This window comes from Nymphaea colorata, chromosome 1, assembly GCF_008831285.2.
Source record: "Nymphaea colorata isolate Beijing-Zhang1983 chromosome 1, ASM883128v2, whole genome shotgun sequence".
Classification (NCBI taxonomy): domain Eukaryota; kingdom Viridiplantae; phylum Streptophyta; class Magnoliopsida; order Nymphaeales; family Nymphaeaceae; genus Nymphaea; species Nymphaea colorata.
This window is the reverse complement of record NC_045138.2, coordinates 28,772,177-28,798,640: the sequence shown is the minus strand read 5'-3', so window position 1 is coordinate 28,798,640 and position 26,464 is coordinate 28,772,177. Positions and strand designations below refer to the sequence as shown.

The 26,464-nt window shown below is 38.3% G+C and overlaps 1 protein-coding gene across 3 annotated transcripts in view; it reads left to right on the top strand.

The window, feature by feature from the left end:
• Positions 1–26,464, top strand: part of LOC116260444 (probable RNA-dependent RNA polymerase 5) — a 39,275-nt gene that overhangs the window by 3,277 nt on the left and 9,534 nt on the right. For all 3 annotated transcript variants that reach the window (XM_050078918.1, XM_031638791.2, XM_050078919.1), the window contains 12 exons: positions 400–589; positions 3,886–4,081; positions 4,185–4,272; positions 4,371–4,481; positions 5,281–5,343; positions 5,435–5,506; positions 6,268–6,371; positions 8,597–8,745; positions 8,977–9,196; positions 9,772–9,997; positions 12,499–12,641; positions 13,133–13,295. In XM_050078918.1, coding sequence (XP_049934875.1) covers positions 400–589; positions 3,886–4,081; positions 4,185–4,272; positions 4,371–4,481; positions 5,281–5,343; positions 5,435–5,506; positions 6,268–6,371; positions 8,597–8,745; positions 8,977–9,196; positions 9,772–9,997; positions 12,499–12,641; positions 13,133–13,295 — 1,725 coding nt within the window. The remainder of the gene's footprint in view (positions 1–399; positions 590–3,885; positions 4,082–4,184; positions 4,273–4,370; positions 4,482–5,280; positions 5,344–5,434; positions 5,507–6,267; positions 6,372–8,596; positions 8,746–8,976; positions 9,197–9,771; positions 9,998–12,498; positions 12,642–13,132; positions 13,296–26,464) is intronic.

Sequence of the window (26,464 nt, the reverse complement as noted above, 5' to 3'; positions counted from 1 at the left end):
ATAGATATGGTACAGTACATCTTACTTTCTTATATTCCTGTTTGTCTGAAGATGTTAAGTATCAAATGCTAGTTAATGTTCTGCAACTAGTGTTTTGTTTGACGTGGTCAAATTCTTGCACAAAAACCTGATTGTATGAAAGGAAATGTTGTGAACAATTTGAATGCATTTGTTGTAGAAGGACAGCACAATGGAGGGGGAAAAAATACATGGAAAAAGTTTTATGATGGAGTTGTTCCTTTTCTTGTTTCAAATCTTGATTGTCTTGATCACTCTGCAATTCAATGTCTCTTAAGTGGTTACTATGCATGTTGTTTCAGTTGGCTAAGTGGAGGTCATTGAAGTTTTCCATGCTAGTTCTATATGGCCATCAAGTATCACTTTCTCATTTGTGTGCAGGGTCCATATTTTCATCACACGACTAATATCCTTCAAAGAGTCCTAGGCGATGACAATGTTTTGTTGGTCAAGTTTGCTGAAACAGAGAACGCTAGTGGATCTAAACTTCACTTACCTCAGTATACAAATATTTTTCACAATGTTGCAGATGATGGAATTTATGTAGGATTACGGCTTTATCGTTTTTTCGGTAAATATCTCCCTTTATGTTTAATCTTTAAACCATGTTTTTGTTTTTGTAAGTAGGACAAAGAAACAAATTCTATAAGAACTTAAGAACTATTGAGTATGATTCTTTTGAGCAAATAGCATAGTGCATACGTGAGTCATGGTAGCGAAATGTAATGCATTTTTGTATCATGTCGGATTACTTGTGCAAGAGAAATTTGGGGGTTGTTTGATTGATGATCTGAGATCCAAGGGTTGATGGTGAGATGGGCCTCCTCCATAGTTTTATTAAACTTTGTATTTTAAGTCATTTGAAGTCTGAGGAAGATGCAAGATCCATTGATCTTTCATGAGAGAGAGATAGGAGAGGGGTGGTTTGGACTTACGATGCTTGCATTTTAGATCTGCAAGAGGGATTGAGGTGGAAAAGGCTGCATGTTTTGTACCATCTCTGATGCAAGAAAAATTAAGATCAACAACAACTAAACTAAAACTAAACTAAAACTAACTAAAACTCAAACAAACGAGCAAGGAACAAAAAGAACAAAAGAAGAAAAATAAGAAAACACTTCATTTCTTTCAACTGATTGACTCCTACAAAATGAACCAACGTCCCTTTATATAGAGAAAGGGATGGATTGCGGATCTGAATCCATTTACAAGTACTAAAAAAAATATAATTAGATCCAATTACATGATTTGGTTATGCTTTCATCTTGCATCCAACTCCCCTAGTTGGAGAAGAGTCGTCCTCGATGAGCTTAAATCTTTCATTCTGCCAAAATGATTCTTCACCTTAGAGAGTTTGGACAACGTTTGGATCTGCTGAACAAAAGGTCTCACCGTTCGCCTATGTATGCTAAAGTGGTGGTCTGCTCTATCTTCTGTTGATGATCAAGGTGGCGGCTTTGGTGGCGGCTTTGGAGAAGGAACGCGAGCTTGGACTTGGTTCTGGAGTGACCCTGCACCGGATCCGGTTAAAGAAAGTGGAAGAAGTGGGATTGGGTCCGGATCCAAACTCTTGAACCAAAAGTAGGTGAGCAAGTAAGGGAAGAAAATGAGTTAGAATAGTTAGTCTAAAAATGGGACTCTTTGAACACATTCCTTAGGATATTTATAAAAACTAATTTGATACAAAATATGCTTTAGTTATAGTTACTTTTATGAAAAATGGGGATTTCTCCACGATTAAAATTTTGATGTTATATGGGCCATTCAGTTTCATGTCTGATCAAAATCATATTAAATTCAAAAAATAATTAACTAAATATATGTTAACCCTGTAAGGTTAAATCGCAAAAGGAACACATTAACTGTTGCATTTAAACAGTCTAATCAAATTCTCTCTCTCTCTCTCTCTCTTTATATATATATATATACATATAGCTTATTTGCATTGAGGAGGTTGAGCTATACAGGTTCGAACCGGGTCCAAAACCCGGTTTCACTTGAACCAGTCCCAAAAGGAAGCAGTCCCAACCCTCGAGCGCCTCGCTCGAGTTTCCCCCTTTTCGCCTCAAACAGAGGCAGAAGGGGCAAACCAGAGGGCAGGGCACCCACCGCCTCTCACCGATGATGATGGTGGGTGAACGGCGGTGGCGGGCGACTTTCCCTCGACCCTCGAACTGTGGTGGGAGGCGGAGCGACGGGCGGCGGCCGGTCGGACAGAGATGCCTCCAGATTTTGCCCCTTTGGTTGAGCGGAACTGCTGGCGACGTCCCCTGCACCACCAGCAGCCGACGACGTCTGCCGCACCTCACCCAATGCACTAGGAGGAGCCGATGCCGACATCGCTCCCTTCGCCGGACATGGTGCCTTCATTTGCTCACCGGTGGGCAGACCAACGTGGGCCGTGACTTCTGCCTGACGATGGGCAGGTTCTCCACTACCTTTTGACGGAAACAGGGGAGCTCTGGCGAAGAGCCCTAGTGTCGGATTTGCTACACCTGCTGGCAACGGACCTCCGGCAAGAACTCCTTTCATTGATGCATTCAAGATTCTCCCCAAAGCCCTGGCGTCTCTCGCAGAGTAACCTTGCGACGGTCGTTCAGCTCCCAATGCACAGAGATTGGGAATACCATTTGCAGGAAACGCTTGGTAATTTTCTGCTTTATTTTGTGCATACTACAAAAACGAGCAGAGCGTTGCTCTGATCTCGTCCATCGTCCTGGTTGCAACGTCTATCTTCCTGGTTACAACAATAAGATCCTGTCTAATGAAAGATAAATCAGATTCCTGCCTTGCTACGGTCAGCAAGGTTTGCTGAACTTGGTCTTTCATGTTCGTAAAAGCCTCGCTCTGATACCAATTGCATCACAAGAAGAATTAAGATCAACAAATCTTAATCCGTCTGCAGTTACAACTAAACTAAAACTAACTAAAACTCAAGCAAACGAGCAAGGAACAAGAAGAACAGAAGAAGAAAAATAAGAAAGCACTTCATTTCTTTCAACTGATTGACTCCTACAAAATGAACCAACGTCCCTTTATATAGAGAAAGGGATGGATTACAAGTACTAAATAAAATATAATTAGATCCAGTTTCGTGATTTGGTTATGCTTTCATCTTGCATCAATCTCTCTCTCTCTTCCTCTATATATATATATAGGTATATATATATATATATGTATATATATATATATATATATCTATGCATGTAAATAGAAAGTGGGTATATATATGCATGTAAATAGGAAGTGGGTTGCACCATGTAGATGGTCTTCCTCCTAATTAGAAACTTTTTCCTTTTAAGCTTTACTCTTTCTGTTTGTTAGATATGGTTAAACAAGGTTCTATGTTGTTTATGCTCTTGCTTGATCACTGTGCTGTTAATCCATCAAGAAATTATGGTTCTTAAAACCTTAATGTATTAGTTTTTCCATAGTCGCAAAAAACATGTTTAAAAAAAAACACATTAAAAACTCGAAAAATGGGTCAGCCAAAAAAGGCAAAAAATGCGTTTTTTGAGAAAAACTCCAAAAGGTATTTATATATATGTTCATTTTTTTTGTGTTTTTGTGTTACATTTTTTGCTACCACTTTTTTATTTTTCCCATTTTACTTTTAAGACTTTTTTAATTGTTTTAAAATTTACCGAGATTTTCCCAAGGAAAACAACTTCACCGTATTATACTCAAGAGAAACCTCCTGGTTAAAACCCATAAATGATATTTGTGACTATGTTTTTATTTTCCTATCTGAGCATTCTGGAGGGACACCAGTTGATTTCTATATCATTCAATGTTGTGGTTTCATTTGAGTATACTGTTGAATGGATTTGCTTCTGAAGTGGCCTGATTGTTAAATTTTCTTCTTAGTTTACAAAGATGGTGGGAAAGAGGAGAAGAAGAAGAATAACTATTCTTCTGTGAAGTGTTTTTTTGTTCGCACAGAGTCAAGAGCTGCTATTGACCAAGCAGAGGATTATATCTTGTCAAACAAATCAATTACTGAAGCTAGGGCTATGTTTATGCATGTACATACGCTTCCTCACTTGTCAAAGTATATGGCAAGGTAACTTGTTCGAGTACAACCAAATTTTGTCACTTAGGGGGCAAGGGTTGTTGCACCAAGGATTGCTTCAATAATTGCTACGAATGTTGGGAACATGATGCAGATTTTCTCTTATTTTGTCAAAGACTATAGAGTTACCAGTTGATCTTAGGGCAGTGAATGTTGAATTTATTGAAGACATACTGTGCTTGGTATGGAGATAATATTTTAACTCATGACCTTCCCAAAATTTTTTCATTATTTTGAGGCCATTCACTGATTTAACTTTCAGTGCTGACTTATTTCTCAGGATGATAACAATGTGGCAGTTTTTGATGATAATGGCAAGGAACTAATTCACACAGATGGGACTGGGTTTATTTCTGAAGATTTGGCTTTGAGATGTCCAAAAGTAGTAAACGTAAGTTGACTTTTCCCCAATTTGTTTATGGGGACTTCCCTTTTCTAATTTCAACTCCACCAAAATTCTGAAATTTATTATGGCCATGGTTTCTTTCTTTTGATGAATGATGGGAAGTTATTATAGATTAATTAAATGCTACATCTCTATGTGCACATTCACAATTTCCTGTATCACATCATATCTCTTGTGGTTGTGGGGCATCTCTTAAGTCAGCAGGATGGTTGGCCACAGTAGAAAACTCTCTCTCTCTTTTTTCTTTCCTTGTTCTCTTCCTCTCTACATACATACACATTATGTGGTCTAACTGCTAAGCAAGTTAAAGAGAAGACTGTAAGTTAATGAATTATAGTTATACTTTTTAAAGTTTTAATATCTGGTGCACTTTTGCAGTTTTTGCCTGATTTAGTTTCTTATTAAAAACCTTATGTTCCTTTATGATTATCTAGTAGTTTCTCCTTCTGTTTCTTCTTCAATGTGACATTGTTTATATGTGCTTGTTTGGATGGAGTATCATTAATTTACTGATCTGACCTATGCCTATTACTATATTCACTTCTTTTGCCTTGTAGTACTTTGCTTAGTATTTCTGCCCTGAATTTATGGAAAGACAAGAAACCTTTTGTGACTATGTCCAAATTATTATTATGTTTAAGTTTATATTCTATATTTTTTCCACAACACTCTCTTATGCCCAAATCATTATTATGTTTGTTTATATTGTATATTTTCCACGACATTCTCTATCATGTATTGATGTTACTTTTTATTTTTTCCCTTGATTCCCCATCTTTTGCAGGGTCAATTTGAGAAGGAAAAGAACATGTTATGCAAGAGGAGGACATGTGATGCTGAGGATCCAGTGTCTAGATTTTCTATATCCTCTGTTTTGTAACTAGTTAATTTTCTTGCATCTTGACTATGTTCTGATCCTTATTTCTTTGTTGTTTCAGCCATTGTTAATACAGTTTCGTCTTTTTTACAAGGGTTATGCAATAAAAGGAACAGCCCTTATTAATAAAATGGTACATCCCTGCCTACTCTCCTCCATTGATTATGAAAAATTCCTTACTTTTCCTTCACTCTGTCAAGGTCTGCTAAAAAACTCATTATTCTTGCCATTTATCCAGTGATATTGGTATCATTCTGAGCTAAGTCTTTAATTTGGAAAATTTTCTAGTGTAAAACATTTTGTTTCCTTTTTCCATTTTTGCAACGAAAACAAATTTATATACTAAAAAAAATTCTAAGTGGTGTCTATACTCCAAGCCCTTAAAAAGGCCAGGTGGCATCTTGAACTGGTTGACCTGATGAGGACGTAAACATCATTTATTCTAACATTTATAGCATTTGTTCAGAAGAACAGTAAAAAAACCAGAGTTACAAAATCACATAACTTTTACATTTTTGGGCCAAAAAACATTAAATGTTTAACTTTATTTCCTGCATATTTGTGTAGAAGGTGGTCCTTGATTCTAGACTTGTGCCTTGGATTCTCAAGTGTGGGTCTGACTATGTAGGGAGCAAGGTCTACGATATGATTGCAAGCTGCCAGTATTGTCTCAATTGTCTTAACAAATTTGTGTTGGATCTTTGAGCCCTAGTATATATATTTTTCTTAGGAATAATTCATCACTAAATTCTGAACACTGTAACTCTAAACATGTTATTATATCTGTTTCCATGAAGTGCAAATTAAAGTATCATATTGAAAATTTCAAATTGGTAATCAATGGAACTAGTTTGCTGCTTTCTAATTTTGTGTTTTCCCCTTGTTTGAGTGTAGCTGCCTCCAAATACAATTCAGGTACGCGACTCGATGGTGAAGGTTGATAGAGATGTGCTTGCAAACACTCACTCAATCAATTCCTTTGAGATTGTCTCAACTAGGTAGATAATCCACAAACGTTTGTGATGTCTCGAGAAACTATTATGGAGCTTTTCAATTTTCTTTTGTTTACTTGACTTTCATAATCTTCCCATGTGTAAGGGTGTTCATAACTCACTTCTGGTGTCCAAGTTGCATGTCAAGACCAACCTATTCTTGACCCAGCCCATGCAATCTTGCTTTAATTAATAAAGGTGATCTTTTAAATGTATGAGTTGAATTTTTTATGATGCTGTGCTTGTTACCAAAATAGCAACTTCCGAAACTTCAAAGAAAGTAAGATTTACTATTTTAACTGTAGAAACACGAACCACAAGGAGAGAGTAGAGAAAACACACACAGTATACGTGGAAAACCTCAGAAAGAGGTGAAAAACCACGGGGAAGCTCTGACCTAGGGGCAAACCGCAACCCTAGGAGAGAGAAAAATTACATTCACTTAACTCAACAATTACATGTAAGTGAAGAATATATAGGAGGGAGAGAAAGAGTGCCGCCTAGGATAACGAGCCCGCCTCGGTATCCGTGCCCCATAGGACCGGGTCCAGATATGGACCCGGTTCCCCATTACAATATATTCTAACATTAACAAATTCAGTGCCAATCTCATCCTCCTCTCTCTAATTGTCTTAGGAAACCGAAGCTTCATTGCTGACTTTTTCTCTTTCATGTAAATGCAATTTTTTTTTGTTTTCTTTGGAAAAATTAACAATTGCCTAAGGTTCTCTTTATTGGTCTGTGTTAAGTTATTTAAAAGCAGGTCAGTTGGGTCTACATGGCACCAACAACCAGACCGAGTCAAAATTCTAAAGTTTGGACTCTGCTCAAGCTCGGTCCAGCCTTTTTAATTCCAGACCTGCTTGAACTGGTCCATGTGCAGCGCCATCCATGTGAATAATGCTCATTTTTTGTGTGTGTGTGTGTGAGAGAGAGAGAGAGGGGGGGGAAGTTGCAATAGGAATCAGACTGAGAACTGTGGCACCTCCAAGGAGAGATATTCCCACCTCAAATGAGGAACCCATGTAAATCCTAAAGCAAAAGTATATATGTTTTACAATGAAGTTCATGCAAAGTGCAAACCATTATTGTTAGTGTCCAGGGTTCGGATCCAAAATTGGGTCTGAATCAGGTCTACTGGACTGACCTAGAAGATGGCTATAAACAAGGGAATTGGGGGTGCAATTAAGGTTATGGATGTAATAGGGGTTCTCCTTTGTGAGGGTCGCTCTAACTGGGTTAGAGTAGTGCGTGTGGGTGAGTGTTTTAGGTGCTATTGTTATGAAGATAGCATAGTCCCTGGGTGATCGAACCAAGACGCCAATGCCGCTGATCTTGTCGCCGGAGAACAATGGAAGGGTGGAAACACCCATCTGAGAGGCGGCATTGTGGAACGCCTTCTTGAAATTCTTCCTATTCCCAATGTGCCTCTTGCTTGCTCCCTTGATTGTAATTTATTGTGCAAGGTGGGTCAACACTGAGAGCGGCTCAGTGGCAGAACTGGAGCCGTTTTCCTCATTATTGGAGATTCCAAGAATCTCCTGGAACACATATGTTTTGTGAACGCCTGACCATATGGCAGTGAATGCACCCAGTTGGTCTGAGGGTGGTTGCATCTCCGCCCTGTCATCCTGGTATTTTACTTTGCCTTGTTGCTGCCAAGTCATGAAGACGTCTTCAGAAGACACCCGAGTGCTCATACATACCATGAAGCCTTTCTTCAAGCAATACCCTCATCTGCGGCTGTCTTAGCAGTATCATCTGCAACTTCTCGTCCATCTGGTCCAACTTTCCATTGATCCTTGCGAAGGTACTCTCCACCTGTTCCAATCGACCAGCCATAATCTGCCGACCTGAACCCCTTGAGAAATTGGCTCTGATACCAATTGTTAGCAGCCACCTGCTAACTTCCACATTCTACAAGAAAAAAACTCAACCACACACACTGCTCTAACCCAATTGGTGCAACCCTTATCCAGGATGAGGCAGTTAACATGGATAAAAGTGTGCATATGTTATCATTTAAAATTTCAAACAAATTTTGGATGTAATGCTACTCTATTGTGGACATTCTCTAGTCTTTCTGAATGTCATGTTTCATCTGATTGAGGATACCATAATTATTCTGGAGCTGATTACTACTGAAGATGTAGTCAGATAATGAGATAATCATATTTCTTGTGGTTTGAGAATCTGGTTGGAATTTTTTCTAATGCTAAATTGTAATGCAGTGTTCGTCCTAAGAAGACATTTCTCTCAAGATATTTAATTGCGTTGCTAAGTTATGGTGGTGTTCCCAAAGATTTCTTTCTGGGACTTGTGACAGATGCACTAGACGATGCTAAACATGCATACTCCAATCCATATTCTGCACTTAAAGGTACATAAACCCCTTTAATTCCTTCTTTAATTGAAAGAACAAGTTTATGTCCATGCTTTATTCAAATAAACATGAAGTGTAATAATATTTTCTTTTGGTGAATTTGGTTAGTTTGTTCAAATGTATTTTTCAGGGTTTATACCTTGAGTTACAAGTTTATGGCTGATTGGTTGAATTTTTTTTCATGTATCAAATATCTCTAAATGTCATTGATTTCATGTGGCATAACAGCTGCTTTGAAGTATCCTGAGATGAGTGATGTCTTAGTGAGGATGCTTTTGGTTGGGATTCCCTTGGATGAACCATATTTGCAACTTAAATTGTCCAGTCTGTTGAGAGAGGAAAGGAAGCGTCTCAAAGAAGGAAAAGTTTATATTTCGGACTGCTACTATTTGATGGGCACTGTTGATCCTACTGGAAAGCTTAGATCCAATCAAGTCTGCATTATTTTGTAAGTGCATTTCTGTTATTTTAGTTGCATTGTGGTATTGCTAGTGATAATCTTGAACCAAGCTATTTTTTAGGACATGGTTTTCTATTTAGATTTGATATGTTTAACCATAAAAACTTGTTTTGATTCATTCATTTTTTCTATTTCTTTCTTCTTTCTTCTGACCACTCGTTTCTTAGTAATCTTTTATTCATCTTCTGCCCAAGTGCTTCTTTCAGAGCTGCTTTGCTTTATGACAATTCAGGAGTCTGGATGAGTTGCTTTTCTGTGTTCCATTGTTTGCAAGATGTTTCTTTGACTATTTTTCCTTTTTGTTGCTTTTGTTTTGTTCTTTTTCTTTGATGCATATTTTCCATTTTGTGGGCATGGCAAATTATATCGAATTCATCTTCTTTTTTCTTGCTGGTGAGAAATAATATCTTTTTGCCTATTCTAGGCACTTACTTGAGTCCAGAATATGTTGTAGTTTGAGATATATTTTGTGATGTGACTTTTTGCTGGCTTAAGAGATGTCTATGTTTTGCATTTGCAATTATGTTTCTAGTTCTGAAAACTTGTCTTTCTCCACCTTTTAGGGATCATGGGCAAATAGTGGGTGAAGTTTTGGTTTACAAGCATCCTGGATTGCATTTTGGGGACATCCATAGATTTTCATCTACTTATATTGAGGAGTTACCAAATTTTGTTGGAAATTCAAAATTTGCCATCTTCTTTCCTACCCAAGGTCCTCGGTCAGCAGCTGATGAAATAGCTAATAGTGATTTTGATGGTGACATGTACTGGGTATCATTGAACTCCAAGGTGAAAAACAACATTTGTGGATTAGCCACTAAGTTAAATTTTCTTCTTTATCATTCCTGGAAGTAACTATAATAGTGCATGTAGATATATTATGTGCTTTGTTTGGTTTGCTCTTGCTGTGTGGTTTATACATGGCTGAGTCAGCTTGGGGAAACTTTTTATGCTTTTGTTAATGCATGCATTAGAAGGAAAATCTTAGGAGTATTGGAAAGAGGCAATAAGGAAAAAAATGCTTTGAAAGTGAGGAATACTGAAAGATTTTGGCTGTAGCATCTCGTAAGTTTCACTTGTAACAAATGCAAGGCATAATCTCACTGCCTCTCTAGAACTTCATGTGTGATGGTTTAGACATGAAAACATTTTGGTTCTGTTTGTTTCATGTTGGATTGAAAACTCATAAAGTGGCACCTACTCAAGAGTAAAGTCTTTGTATTTGTGGGATGCAATGCTCTCCTTTTTTGCATGACAATGATTTTAAAGTTGTTGACTGTTCTTCTTGATGAAGTACCACTGTTCCTGGCAGTTTTTTAATCGAGAGAAGATAGGGCAATTACACTAAAGTAGCTTGTTCCTTATGCGAAGAATTTGAGTTTGGGATGTCATTTTCAAAAGACTTGGTTAACTGAAGGCTGAGTTGCTTGAATCCCTAGTTTGATGTTTTTAATCAGATTGAGTGGTATAAGGGTGTAGGAGTATTTTTATGTAGTTGAGATGGTGGTGGATTAAGCAATCTGCATATAATGAAATGCAATTATTCCCTGCTATGTTACACTATTGATTCATGAAAAGTGTGATTAGAAGGGAAGATCTAGGAGGCTTTCTGGTCAATTCAAAATCTAAACGCAAGGAGCGAACAAAGCTATGAAATTAGTTAAATCAATGGAGAGTAGATGATACATAACTCGTGATTGTTCTGATCGATGGATCAACTTGCATAGAGATTAATTTGGTCAAATTCAAGCATGCTAGGCATGTCTTCTTTCTTGGTCTAGTGTACAGGCTGGTAGGTAGTAAAAAAAGTTTATGCAAACAGCACAAGTCACCAATACATTATACATGGAAAGAGTCCTTTGAGAGTTCCAAATTTAGATGCCATAGATATGGCCATGTGGGTCATAAAGCTTGCATGAAGAAAATAATGTGTGGTTCATCTTCTTATATCTTGGCACTCTGTCCTTCGAGACAGACAAGCTACGATGTTTAAAACCTTTTTTTTTTTTTTTTTTTACTCAAGGGACTTTGCATTAGCTGAACGGAAGACTTAAGAAACTAAACATAGTACAAGGGGAGGCCATTAATGCGTGATGGATGGTTGCTATCACCATTACTTGAATGATTGTATAGTAGCTATATGCCTCATCTATGGCTTGACTCATATGGCTGCAGTGCTAGTGCCAGTTGGCTTTTCTTTCTTTTCATGCTTTGACAAAAATGAATAGATAAGACAAAAATGAGCAGATAGGATCCTGAAACAGGATCTTGATGTAAACCAGAGCACACACTTTGAAAGAATAGGCACAGACTCTTGAATCACGAATTTCATTTTCCTCAAATTTGGAAGAATCAGAATATATATATATTAATAAAAAAGCAAGCTACAACTGACACTCAGGCCATACCTGAATGTGGATACGAAATCGCTTAATTTATAGAGATTACATAAGGTTAGAGTGAAGAAGAAGGAACTAGCTATTGGACTAGTTCCAATGGCTATTTCAGCAGCAGCCAAACTACAGTTTAGCAGAACAGCAGAATAAAAACAAAAATACATAAAGAAGAATAAAAATACATAAGAAGAATAAAAATACATAAGAATAAACCTATGTCCAGGTAATCTATATATATATATGTATATATATTCACGTTTATACAAATCAAATATAAATGATCATTAGACATATATCCAAAGTTTTCATACATGCATAGAAACTGTAAAATAAGATTATATTTGCATTTTGCTATGCACACATGGGGACATGAGAAAGCTTGTTGGCAAAAACATGTTGGTATTTATATGTTGACAGGAATCTCCAATTGAACCCCGATATGCTGTTGCAAACCGTATATTCATTTTAATCCTTAAAATAATGGCACCACTTGATTGTTTCTTCTTTTGATTGTGTTTTTTTAGCTGGTACTTCCCATGTCAAGTTAAAAGGTAGATTCTATTGTTTTAGACTGATTTGGCTTACATAACTATGCATTTATTGGGGCCCTCATGAGAGGAATTGCCACTTATGCAAAGTGGGCATGGCTGATAGCAACTGCGTTGCAAGAAAATTTCTTGGGTGGATCGATACTGGTTGGTAGGATTGTTGACTTATTTTGCAATTCTGTGTTGACAAGGAAAAAGGAAGGGAAAAGGGGAGACGGAAAGTGGGTTAAAAGGTGGTCATTATGAACTAGGAGACATTGGATGCGTACATCTATGAGTTGCTCACCATGTTATTTTTCTAGGGTTTATATTTCATTTGTGAATTGTCACCTTAATTTGTTTCCAGTTGCTGTCCTCCTTCCGGTCCAGCAGACCATGGGAGCGTCCTCCTTCTGCAGCAAAGCAGTCTGTAAAGCCCCTGCCTTCATCCCCAGTGGAGCTGGAAAGAGAGCTTTTCAGTACTTTTTTAGCAAATCGGTTCCATCCGAGGTATGAGAAGTTGAAATCTAAATTTCAAAACTAATGACAATGGCTGAGAACTGGTAAATATATATGAGAAGGATAGCTGTAGATTGAGAAAGCCATGGTTCACCATTTAGGTTTCATGAAAGAAAGTGTTTCAATTGGCAAAATTCACCTCTTGTAGCATTAATAATGTTCAAAACCATACTTTGAATCGGAAATATCTGATTCATCATTTTTATGAAAGGAGGGACCAAGTTCCCAAGCTGAAGCTACAGTAAATTGGCCATCCTATGCCTTATTCACAAATCAATATCTACATCTGGAGATGGTTAAACAGAAGCAAACCCATAAAATCAGCTCTCCTACTGTTGTTATATTGCTTTTTTCTTTTCCTTCCTGCATACAGTATAAAGAACTAAATATCTGTATATGAGTATGTGTTTCTTTGTTGGATAGGGAAGGCTTATTATTATCCTTTTGGTTTTTAAACTGTTTTTCTCGTTTTTGTCCTTCAGCAATACTATAAGTATGGCGGCGGACAGCTGGTTAGCCTACATGGATCGTTTATTGACCCTTGGAGATGACTGTGAAGAGGAGAGAAGATGCCTAACAAAAAAAATGCTTCGGTTAACTAACATCTTTTATGATGCTTTAGATGCTCAAAAAACTGGAAAGAAGGTATGCTTTGCGTATTCACTTTGAAATTTATTTGAAAATTTTCTTATATCCTCTCTAGTTATTTCAAGTTTTAGGTCCTTAGCATACAACTCACTACACCTTGTGTTGTTGTGGAGATCTTTTTCCACATCTTAAATTTATGGATCAGATACTGTTCCCACATCTTGTGTTGTTGTGGAGATCTTTTTCCTCACCTTAAATTTATGGATCAGATACTGTTCCTACATCTGTGTTGTTGTGGAGATCTTTCTTCACATCTTAAATTTATGATTCAGATGTTCCCTCTTCTTCGTGCACTTTAGGACCCAAATTTTATTGTTTTGGTCGTATCTAACCTAATGTGTAAGATAACCACAGCAGATTAATGATTATCATAATGGTCAGTATGATGCTTTGGGAGTCTTATTGGTGTGCTGTCAGCAGTGGCTGTTGTCTTTAAACCAAGCAAAAAAGGTGTCACCAGTCCTGAACTTCCTGAGGATCCAATTTATTGGAGGACCTAGAATACTGATGAGAATTTTTATTTTCATTCTTCAGCAGTTAGATATTATGACTCCACAATTACCCTTATTCAAAATCTTCCTGTCTTGATAAAGTTCATCTTTTTAGTGCATGAGATGATAATAGTTGTAAGCAATGTGTGAGTAGTTATTTTCTTGGCTTTTTATTGTATCTATATTTCTCGAATCCAAAACCTCAGAAAAGACAGACTCGATTGATTTGAAGCAAAAAGTTGTGCACTAAGGCACAAAAGAATAATGTATTGCACAAGAGAATGCTTCAGAAGTGCTTGGAATACACAATTGATGGCAGACTCTTTTTATAGAGAAAGGTAACTGATTAACTGGCTGTTGGTGTTTTTCCGACAGCTAGCACTGGAGCCTCAAATGGCTAGAAGTGCTGCAGTGAAACAGAATAATATAAAATAAACAAATAAAAGACACAAAAATATGAAAGATAAAAATAGAAAAGAACACACACACACACACACGTGTGTGTGCGTGTGTGTGTGCGCACATGTGTGTAAACACATATAGAACAATGATATACATATACAATGACTTATATTTAATATATATACATATGCAATAATTTTTTAGCACCCCACTCAAAATTATGATGTCACAACTGAAAGTTTGTTTTAATAAGAAATTTAACCTTGGAGGATACAAGGCAGTAGGGAAGAAGCTTCCAATTGAAATTTGAAGGTCCCAATCACATATGGTAAGTTCATAGTTTTCTTCAGATGTTCTCCCTGAATATATTGACAGTCTATTTCGATGGGTTGTCTACCCTCCATGTCAACAGCACTTTTGATATCACGACATACATGTTTGGTGTATTTATGAACAAGCCCTATATCTTGAATTAACTGCTTCAACCATACAATTTTGATTGTTGTTGTTGCTATGGCCACTAGTCAGATATTCAGCTTTAAAACCATAACAAGGAAAGACATGTTTCTTTCAGAAAAATGTGTTAAAAAGTTAAAAACACAAAAAAAACATGTCACCCGAAAAGGCAAAAAGACAACATTTTTTTTAAATGTCAAAATGAAAAAAAAACACGCTTTCTTCATGTTTTCCCATGTTTTTAACATTTTTTAATGCTGGCCTGCTTCTTTCCATTTTCTAATTTTTATTTGTTTCTTATGTACTTATTTTTAGATGTTGTCTTATTAGTTTCCTATTTATTTCATTTTTTCCCTAACTTTTAAGATTCTTAAAATTTGAAAAAAATGCCATATTTTTTTCATTTTTTTTAATCAAACTTGCTGTATCATACCTGAGAAACCTCGTCATTTAAAACCCGTGTTGACGGGTTTTGTTGTTCGGGTCCGGATCCGTACCCGATCCGGTTTGTCCTAATTAGGACTTACTTATATCTCTGTAAACCCTAATCTTTGAGTTAATGAAGTTTTGAAGAGAGAGAGTGTCTGGAGGCTAGTGGACACCAGACCTCCTCACCCGTGGTTTTTCTTCCCTCGCGTTGAGGGTTTTCCACGTTACATCTGTGTGCTTTCTTCTACTCTCGTGCACATTTTATTTCTACATGGTATCAGAGCCGTCGGACTTGGAGAAAACAAAATCTGTTTTTTCTATGGTTGTGAAGTTCCAACCCTGACTGCCGCCGCCGCTACCACCGTCGCTACCACCACCGCCGCCACTGTCGCCGCACCGTAACGGCCTCCGTCGCTGCCCCGCCGTGGCCGTGACTGCCGCTGCTGCGTCGTTGGTGTCGTGACTGCCGACGCCAACGTCTCTGCTGACGCCTTTGCCGACGCCGACGTCCGACCACCGACGCCGACGTCCAACACCGTCGCCTGTTCTCGGCGCGCGCTGCCAAGCGCCGCCCTCTGCTTCCGCTGCTCCCACCGCTTCCGCCGTTGATCCCCGACTGCGTCATCTCACCTCTTCTCTAGGTTACTGCTGCTGTGTGTGTTCTTTGGCAGCCACTTCTACCTGGTGATCATGGCTGACTCGTCTTCTTCTTCAGTCACTACTACCTGATGTTGTGTCTGCGCGGACTGATCATGTACCGGTTCAAGTTACCACCATTCAACTTACCAAGGAGAACTATTCCCGATGGTCTGCTGCGATTACTATGGGGATTGCTGGGCGAGGACGCATTGCCTATGTGAATGGGAGAAAGGTTGAACCTGCTGCAGATAGTCTGGCTTGGGATACATGGTTTCTTGAAGACAACCAGGTCAAAACCTGGATTGTCAATTCAGTGTCCCCGGATATCCAACCCCTCATTCTTCGTAAGAAGACTGCAAGGGATATGTGGATTATTTTGGAGCAGATGTATGGCCAAAAGAAAAGGAAAGTTCGTGTGTATGAAGGATGTGTATTCCCTGCGACAAGGTGCTCTCTCGGTTGCAGACTTTTATGCAGCATTAAAATCTAAGTGGGAGGACCTTGACTATCACTCTGATATTACATGGAGATGTCCTCACGACCAGATGCAGTACATGACTGATAAATGGGAAAACAGGGTATTCCTTTTCTTATCCGGCCTGAATGATGACTTTGAAAATATAAAGAGTCAAATTCTTAACTCTGACGAATCATTTAGTATTGAAGATGTCTATTCCCGGTTGAAGCTGAAGAACAGAGAAGGCTGCTTTCTAGTGGACGAAAGGGGGAAGAACAGTCTGCCTATGTTAGCCGTGCCCCTGTGGGAACTCCTCGTTCTTCCCGAAAATGTACACATTGCAAAAAATTTGGTCATACTAGGGATTTTTGTTGGGACCTGTATCCAGAAAAGAAGGATAGTAGGGGAAGGTCTTCTAGTGGAAAGAAGCCTGTATCGTCTGCAACAAGTCTGAGTGATGGGAAAGGTTCTATTTCTGCTGAACAGATTCGTGAGCTACGAGCATATCTGAGCAAGATTGATGTTGGTCAGGCAGATACACCAGATGAGGTGAAGATCAATTAGGCATTGGCTGTTTCAGGGGGAGAAGGTACTTCTTATATGGGTGAATGGATTGTTGACAGCGGTGCCACTCATCACATGACTAGCAACCCCAAGCTTTTCCATGACTACAAGCTATCCTCGGGAAAGGAACGTGTGTCCCTTGCCGATGGTTCCTTTACTTCTGTGGCAGGGAAAGGGAGTCTTTCCTTGTTAAATAACTTTTTAGTTCATGATGCCTTACATGTTCCCCATCTTCCCTTAAATTTGTTATCTGTTAGTAAGATTACCAAGGAACTAAAGTGTGAGCTTATATTTTCTGAAAAACGTTGTGTTTTGCAGGACTTGGTGACCGGGAAGAGGATTGGGATTGGTTTGGTGTCTGATGGGATGTATCGGCTTCCTATACGCGTTGTCACAGCTCTTATGTCAGCAGTCAGCAGAACAGAGAAGGAGGAAGAGTGTCGTCAGTTATTTTTGTTTTGGCATGAACGCCTTGGTCATCTCCCATTTGGGATTTGAAACATTTGTTCCCTGAACTATGTTCTTGTTTAATCATTTCCATGTTATCATGTGATGTGTGTCAGTTTGCGAAGCATGTTAGAGCTTCTTATCCAATTTCCAATAGTCGTTCTAATAAAGCTTTCTCCTTGGTTCATTCTGATGTGTGGGGGCCTTCGGGCATTCATTCTCGTGGTGGTTTTCAATACTTTATAACTTTTATAGATGATTATTCAAGGTGTACCTTTGTGTATTTGTTGAAAGATCGTAGTGAGGTGCCTCACATTATTGAAACCTTCATCCTCCTAGTGGAAAACCAGTATGGAAATTCTGTCAAGACTTTTCGGTCTGATAATGCTCGTGAATATTTGTGTCTCACTGTTGAAGAATTCTTTCGAAAGAGGGGGATTGTTCATGAGACATCCTGTAGTTATACCCCCCCTCAAAATGGGGTTGCTGAGAGGAAAAATCGTCAGTTGCTCAATGTCACCCGAGCCATACTGTTCCAACGAAATCTCCCAAAATACTATTGGGGTGATGCAATCCTTACTAGTGTCTACTTGATTAATCACATGCCTAGTCGTGTGCTAAAGGGTCGTACTCCCTACTCTATGCTTCCAGGGAGTAGTCAACCTTTCCACCTTCCTCCTCGAGTCTTTGGATGTGTGTGTTTCATACATAACCACAGCCCCAATGTGAAAAAACTTGATCCCAAATCTATTAAGGGCATCTTTTTTGGGTATTCTTCCACTAAAAAAGGTTATAAATGTCTAGATCCCACCACTGGTCGTCTTCACATTACCAAAGATGTCACATTCTTGGAACATGTCTCCTATTTTGGTGAGAATTCTCTTCAGGGGGAGAAATTAGTGTCTAAGGAAGAGTATTCTCCCACACAGAAAATTCTGTTTACAGACTTTATGGATTACAAGCGTGAAGAGAATCCTGTTGCCAAGGTGCTTGGCAAAGATGAAGAGGGGACGACTACTGATGTACATGAACAGGAGAAGGAGGGAGAGCATCCTATGGTGACAGAACAAGAGGGTAATCGTATGTTTGGACAGGTGTATTCCAGGAGAAGAGCTTGTACTGACAAGGTGATTGATGATGAGGAGGTTACACCAAATCCCAATCCTACTTCTTCCTTGGATGATCCAAGTCGTGTTCAGAAGCAAGATGTTGGAACAGAAATTCAGACTGGAAAAGAAAAGGAGGATCTTCCTATTGCCTTGAGAAAGGGTGTCAGGTCATGTACCCAGCACCCTATTGGTAACTTCGTATCTTACTCTAGATTGAGCACTGACTATAAATATTTTGTATCCTCCTTGGCTGTGGTTGTGATTCCCAGGAATGCTACAGAGGCTCAGGGTGACACTAAGTGGTCTCATGCAATGAAAGAAGAGATGAAAGCTTTAGACAGAAATCAGACATGGGAGGTGGTTGATATTCCTGAAGCAGCCCACTTGGTTGGGTCGAAGTGGGTCTACACTGTTAAGTACAAACCAGATGGGAACATTGAAAGGTACAAAGCACGATTGGTGGCCAAGGGGTTCAGTCAGAAATATGGGATCGACTACTTAGAGACGTTTGCTCCTGTTGCAAAGATGAAGACTGTTAGAGTTATTATTTCATTGGCGGTGCTGAAGGGTTGGGAGATGTGCCAACTTGATGTGAAAAATGCCTTTCTCAATGGAGATCTCGAAGAGGAAGTGTACATGTGCATGCCACCAGGTTTTGAGAAGCCTGGAAAATGCTGTAAATTGAAGAAAGCTTTGTATGGGCTGAAACAGTCTCCCCGAGCATGGTTTGAACGGCTCAGACTTGTTATGAAGAAACATGGCTACAAACAAGGAAATTGAGATCATACCCTGTTTGTAAAGAGAAGAGAGAGTAAAGTTACTCTACTATTGGTTTATGTTGATGATATGATTGTTACAGGTGATGATAAGGAAGAGATAGCAAGATTAAAGGGTTTACTATCTACTGAATTTGATCTAAAAGATCTTGGTAAGCTGAAGTATTTTCTGGGTATTGAAATTGCTAGATCAGGTACAACTCTTGTACTTAATCAAAGGAAGTATACCCTGGATCTACTGAAGGAGACAGGAAAACTGGGGTGCAGACCAGCCTCTACTCCTATAGATGCTGGGCATAAACTTGGTAGCAAAGATGGAGAACTATTGTGTGAAGAAGCTAAAGGGAGATATCAACGTCTAGTTGGCAAACTGATTTATCTTACTCTGACTAGACCTGATATCACATTTGCTGTAAATGTGATGAGCCAGTTCATCCATGCACCTACAGATATGCACTTGAAGGCTGTAGATAGAATTTTGTGCTACTTGAAGAAGAATCCCGGAAAGGGACTTCTATATGTGCAACAAAGATCTATTGAAGTTGAAGGGTATTCTGATGCAGACTGGGCAAGCTGTGTTGGCACCAGAAGATCTACTTCAGGGTACTGCGTCTACTTGGGGGGAAATTTAGTTGTTTGGAGAAGCAAGAGACAAGATGTGTGTTCCCGCTCGAGTGCAGAGGCTGAATATAGGGCTGTGGCTACTGGGGTATCAGAATTGTTATGGCTGAAGATCTTACTGACAGATATTGGAATAGAGATTGAAGGGCCTATGAGGATGTATTGTGATAACAAGTCTGCAATTAACTTGGCTAACAACCCGGTTCTTCATGATCGAACAAAGCATGTGGAGATCGACCGTCACTTCATCAGAGAAAGAATTGATGCTAAGGAATTAACGCTACCATACATGAAGTCTGAAGACCAAACTGCTGATATCCTAACCAAGGCCTTAAGTGTAACTCCATTTGAGAGAAATGTATCCAAGTTGGGCATGTTTGATATGTATGCCCAACTTGAGGGGGAGTGTTGACGGGTTTTGTTGTTCGGGTCCGGATCCGTACCCGATCCAGTTTGTCCTAATTAGGACTACTTATATCTCTGTAAACCCTAATCTTTGAGTTAATGAAGTTTTGAAGAGAGAGAGTGTCTGGAGGCTAGTGGGCACCAGACCTCCTCACCCGTGGTTTTTCTTCCCTCGCGTTGAGGGTTTTCCACGTTACATCTGTGTGCTTTCTTCTACTCTCGTGTACATTTTATTTCTACAACCCGAAAATGATATTTGTGGCTATGCTTTAATCAAGGCTAAAGAGACTTTTTGCTGTTTCTTGCACCTTCATGATATGAACACATGTTACACATCACATCGACAGGTACCAAAACTAGTGGTGAAGTTATCATTACTTGTGTAACCTCCATAATCAGAATCAGTAGATACTGTTAAGTTCAAGAGAAAAAATGGTGTTAAGTATAAACCTCTTGATAATGTTCCTTTTAACATATCTTACTGTTCACATTACAACACTTATGTGCATTGATGTGAGATTATTTTGAAACTAACCGTCTACATATACAACATGAGTAATATTTGGTTGTGTGATACTCAACTACATGAGTGCCCCAACGGCCCAACCATCTATAGGGAGTAAATTCATTAAGACACCATCATCAATCTTCATTTTTGAACCAAAAGCTTCAAAAGTTTCAGCTTCCCTGTCAGTTGTTAAATAAGATATAGCAAGTTAGCAACAATATCTGAAGCAAATTTTGTTTGTGATAAAAATATGTTTTATCAGAGTTGGCTATTTATATCCCCAGAAATAAGATAGATATGCCAAACGTATCATTTCAAATTCAGTTTTTAAGAAATTCTGGTTTTCTTCAATTCTTCTTTTATCACTCCTAATAGTAATCATGTCAACATGTAATAGAAGAATTACATTTCCAGCATTAGGATTCTTTGCAAAAGAGCGTTGCCAGCATATCAAGAATGGAAGCCACAATTCATCATTGTAATTAATTCTCTTTTACCAACATAAACTACTTCATTTAATTTGCCATTTAAAAAGACGTTTTTAACATTCATTCAATAAAGTTTCCATTTTTTGAGCAATTATAGCAACGTGGGTTCTAACTGTTGTAGTTTTAGCAACTAATGCAAATGTTGCTTTACAATCTATTCTATATTCTTGAGAATATTCCTTAACAACAAGTTTAGCTTTATATCTTTCTTATATTACATCTGGTTTAGTTATAATATTGTATACCCATCAATCTGGGAAGATCTTAAATTTTCTCAAGTTTTAGCTTTGTTCATAAATCCTCTAATTCAATTTTCATATCTTCTTCTCAATAAGATTTACCTTTTGCCTCATTATAGGTAAATTATTCTTTTGCTGTATGAATAATCAATGATATAATCTATATCTAGGTGAAAATATTCATAAAAAACAAGCCTACTAAGATCTTTTGAGAATCTTTGTGATCTTCTAAGACTTGATCCTTCTAAATCTGAATTTATTCTATCACAGAAGCTTCAATTGTCATTATTTTCTCTATAACAATATGTTCTAAATTCCCCCACTTTGCTACTATCATTAGCTTCATTATTTTCATAATTTTTTTACTTGTTATTGAAATTATAGTCATTGTTAATTTCATCATAAAATATTTTATCACCACTATCATTTAGTAATTCTAATAGAGAGGAAAAGTCAACTTCTTTATTTGAGGTAAACCATTGATTCTTTTTCTAATTTTGAAAGGTTTACATTCTTTAAACGAGGAGTTTATCATTTTTGATATCATAGCGTATAAATCCTTGTTGATTTTTTGGCTTATCCTAGGCACAAAACATTTGCGCCAAAAAACTCTCGATCTTTTATAATCAGGTTTGTAGAAACACGCAACGAAAGAAGAGAAAGAAAAGCCAACACAGGATTTACGTGGAAAACCTCAGAAAGAGGTGAAAAACCACGAGGAAGCTCTAACCTAGGGGCAAAACCGCAACCCTAGGAGAGAGAAAACTTCATTCACTTAATCAACAATTACAATAAGTGATAAGAATTAAAAGAGGGAGGAAGAGAGGCCCGCCTAGGGAACCGAGCCCACCCTCGGTTCCCGTGCCCTGTATTCTAACACTCCCCCTCAAGCTTGGCATACATGTCAAACATGCCAAGCTTGCTAACATTCTTTTCAAATTGAGATGTACATAAGGCCTTAGTTAGAACACCTGCAATTTGATCTTCAGACTTCATATAAGGAAGGATCAACTCCTTTGAATCTATGCGCTCCCGTATGAAGTGGCGATCTATCTCAACATGTTTGGTTCTGTCATGCAGGACGAGATTATTTGCCAGGTTAATAGCAGACTTATTGTCACAATACATTTTCATCTTCTCTTCAATTTCAATTCCAATATCTGCTAGAAGAATCTTTAGCCATAACATCTCTGTAACCCTCATAGCAACAACCCTGTATTCAGCCTCAGCACTGGATCTAGAACAGACCTCCTGCCTTTTACTCCTCCATACCACTAGGTTTCCCCCTAGAAAGATGCAGTACCCTGTGGTAGACCTTCTGGTATCCGTGCAACCAGCCCAATCGACATCAGAGTATCCTTCAATATCAAGTTTGTCCTGCCGTGTATACAGTAACCCTTTACCTGGGTTATTCTTCAGGTACCCCAACACTCTTTCTGCACTCTTCCAGTGGCAATCAGTAGGAGCATGCATAAACTGACTCAACACATTTACAACATAAGTAATATCAGGGCGAGTAAGAGTCAGATAAATAAGCTTACCAACAAGCCTTTGATACCGTCCTTTTCCTTCCTTATCCAGGATGTTACCAGTTTTGATACTTATCTTTGTACTTGACTCCATTAGAGTTAGAAAGGGCCTGCATCCCAGTTTACCTGTCTCTTTCAGGAGGTCCAGAGTGTACTTCCTTTGGCTCATAACAAGCCCTGTATCGTGCAATCTCTATTCCCAGAAAGTACCTTAATTTTTCCAGATCTTTAAGGTCAAATTTAGCTGCTAACCTCTCCTTCATCTTCCTTTTCTCTTCTTCATCATCACCTGTGACAATCATATCATCAACATACACAAGAAGAATGCTCAGTAGGCCACTTCTCTGCTTAATGAACAGGGTATGATCACCATTTCCTTGTTTGTACCCATTTGTCTTCATTACCACCCTCAATCTCTCAAACCATGCTCTGGGGTACTGCTTCAGGCCGTACAGGGCCTTCTTGAGATGACAGCATTTTCCACTTTGAGCATATCCAGGAGGCATGCTCATATAGACCTCCTCCTCTAGATGGCCGTTCAAGAAGGCATTCTTGACATCAAGCTGGTCCATGCCCCACTTCTTTTGCACTGCAAGTGCCAAAATGACCCTCACAGTCTTCAGTTTTGCAACAGGAGCAAAGGTTTCAAGATAGTCAATTCCGTATTTTTGGCTGAACCCCTTTGCAACTAGGCGAGTTTTATATCGTTCCACAGTGCCATATACTTCACACTAAACACTCACTTGGAACCAACTAAGTGAGTCCCCTTGGGAATATCGACCACTTCCCACGTGTTGTTCTTTGTCAAGGCATCCATCTACTCTGTCATAGCCTGTAGCCATTTAAGATCCTCTCTAGCACCTTCCACACACCTGGGAATCACAGACACAGACAGAGTGGTAATAAAGCATTTGTATTCTTTACTAGGCTTTGAATATGAGACAAATCTCTGAATAGGGTGAGAAGTGTTAGGAAATAAGATATCTTGTTGATATCATAGCTAGATTAGGTTTTACATTTTTTACATTTTATTTTCATTTTTATGTATTTTATTATTTCTTTTATTTTTCTTTTTCTTTTCTTTTATTTTCCTTTTCTTTTTCTTTTCTTTTCTTTTCTTTTTCTTTTCTTTTATTTTTCCTTTTCTTTTTCTTTTTGTTTCCCCTTTGTTCTAGCCGTTGGGAGTTCCAACGGCTAGAACAGCCCTCTCTTCCTTCTCTCCTTCACTCTAATTGGTTATATATATTCTTGGGCTGCCTCTTGTACAATGTATGCTGTTTTACACAGCCATTTGACATTCATTCAATAAGATTGATATATTTCAAGTGGCCTTAGTGCCTTTTTCTATCATATTCTTCTTTAGTGACTATTATAGTCACATTTATATGGTATTAGAGCCATTGGGCTGCATGTTGGAAAGCTTTTATAAGCTGTTTTTTGCTGTTTATGCTACTGGACTGTTGAAGAAAATTTTCAGACGAGGCCATTGTTGCTGATCAACATTTCTTGAAGACCTTATTATTGCTGCTCACCAACTGTTTGGTGAAATTTCTAGGAGGACTTCCTCTTTGTTTCTCTTGGAGATTGTTACTTAAAATCTTGCTCTTATGGAGGACTCCAAAGTCTTGATCGAAGGAGGAAGTTATCATGCTCCGTACAAGCTTGATGGAACCAACTACACTCTATGGGCAAAATGCTTGGAGATGCATATCAAAGGGAAATATTTATGGGGTTTCATAAGAGGTACGTCTACCCCTCCTTCTCTCAAGTTGACCAAAATTGAAAATGGAGTTGAGAAAGACTTGAATGTAGAAGAGAGAAAAAATGCCATGGATGAATACTATAAAAAATTAGATGATTGGGAGGCCAAAAACTCTAGAATTAAAGAATGGATTTATGGAAGTATAGAACCTAGAATTGCCCAAAATCTCATGTATTATGAAAGAGCAAGTGAAGTTTGGGAATATCTCAAGGGAATGTTTACCCAAAAAGATATGGCCCGTAAATATCTCTTGATTCAAAAAGCCCAAAGTATCAAGCAAGGTGAGAATAATGTTAGAGATTATTTTATGGAAATCTCTAGTGTATGGAATGAGTTAGATCAACTTACTCCCAAACTAGGATTGGATTGTAAATGTCATGAGATTAGAAGAGAAGAAATCGATGAATTTAGGTTTTTTCAATTTTTTTAAGGTCTACGACCCGAATTTGAACAAATTAGGTCAGCCCTACTTTCTTTAGCCTCTCCTCCACCCATTCATGAACTTCTTACGAAGTTAAGCGGTGAAGAAACTAGAATGAAATTATCCAAAGAATTAGATAGTGTTCTTATTTCCAAACAAGAAGAAAAAGTTTTAGCCGCCTCTAGACCCGGGAACAACATCAAATCTTTTAGACCTCCTCACTTTAAAAATCAAAATAGAGGGGAATTTAAGGTTGTTTGCCACTTTTGTCATGAACCGGGTCACATTAGACCTAGTTGTCCAAAGTTGAATAACAATGAAGGACAACCACGAAACTATGGAGGAAATCTTTTCAAAGGAGGAGCTTCATATCCTCAAGGAGGGCAACACAACCGTGGAAGTGGAACTTCATATTCACAAGGTGGGCAATACAATAATAGACAATTTGACCAAAGGAGGGTTGCAAATGTTGCAAATGAAGGATGTGATCTCTCTTCAATCTCCACAACGTTGAATCAAATCATGTCGGTGCTTCAACCTATGATCAAAGAGTCGAATCCCGGAGCACTAGCAACAACGGCATCTACCTCCAACACTCCCGGTATGTTTTCTTGGCTTTTAGATTCCGGTGCATCTTTTCATATGACACCAAATATATCATCTTTGACCAATTTTGAACAAGCAAGAAAAGAATCTAATGTAGTTACTGCCGATGGAACATCTTTGAATGTTAAAGGGATCGGGGATTTTGAAAAAGAATTTGGAAAACAAAAGTTCTTTGTTCCAAAAGTTAGTTATGTCCCTAGACTTAATCTTAACTTACTTTCTGTATCTCAAATTTCAGATCTTGGTTTTGACATCGTTTTCTCATCAAATAAATGTTTGGTGCAGGATCACCAAACCGGGAGATTGATTGGGGAAGGTTTTAGAAAAGGGGACCTTTACTACATGGACAATTTATGCATCCCCAAGGAAAAGTTTTGTCACTATGTGAAAAATGTGGACATTAATGTTTGGCATCAAAGATTAGGTCATCCAAACATTAGAAAATTGTCTATGATGAGTCCTACCAAGGACGTTTGTATTGAGAATTTCAAATGTAATGATTGTATACATGGAAAAATGAAATCCTTATCTTTTGGACAAAGAAGCTTCTTTTCCTCTTTTCCCTTTGAACTTGTTCATTCCGATGTGTGGGGGCCCTCTCCTATCATGTCAAAAGGAGGGCTATCATATTATGTGATATTTGTTGATGATTTCACTAGATATTGTTGGATATATTTCTTAAGATACAAATCTGAGGTTTTTGAGATGTTCAAAAATTTTCACAACTTAGTACAAACACAGTTTAATGCTAAATTAAAAATCCTAAGGACTGATTCTGGAGGCGAATACATTTCAAATGAGTTCAAAAGATATTTAG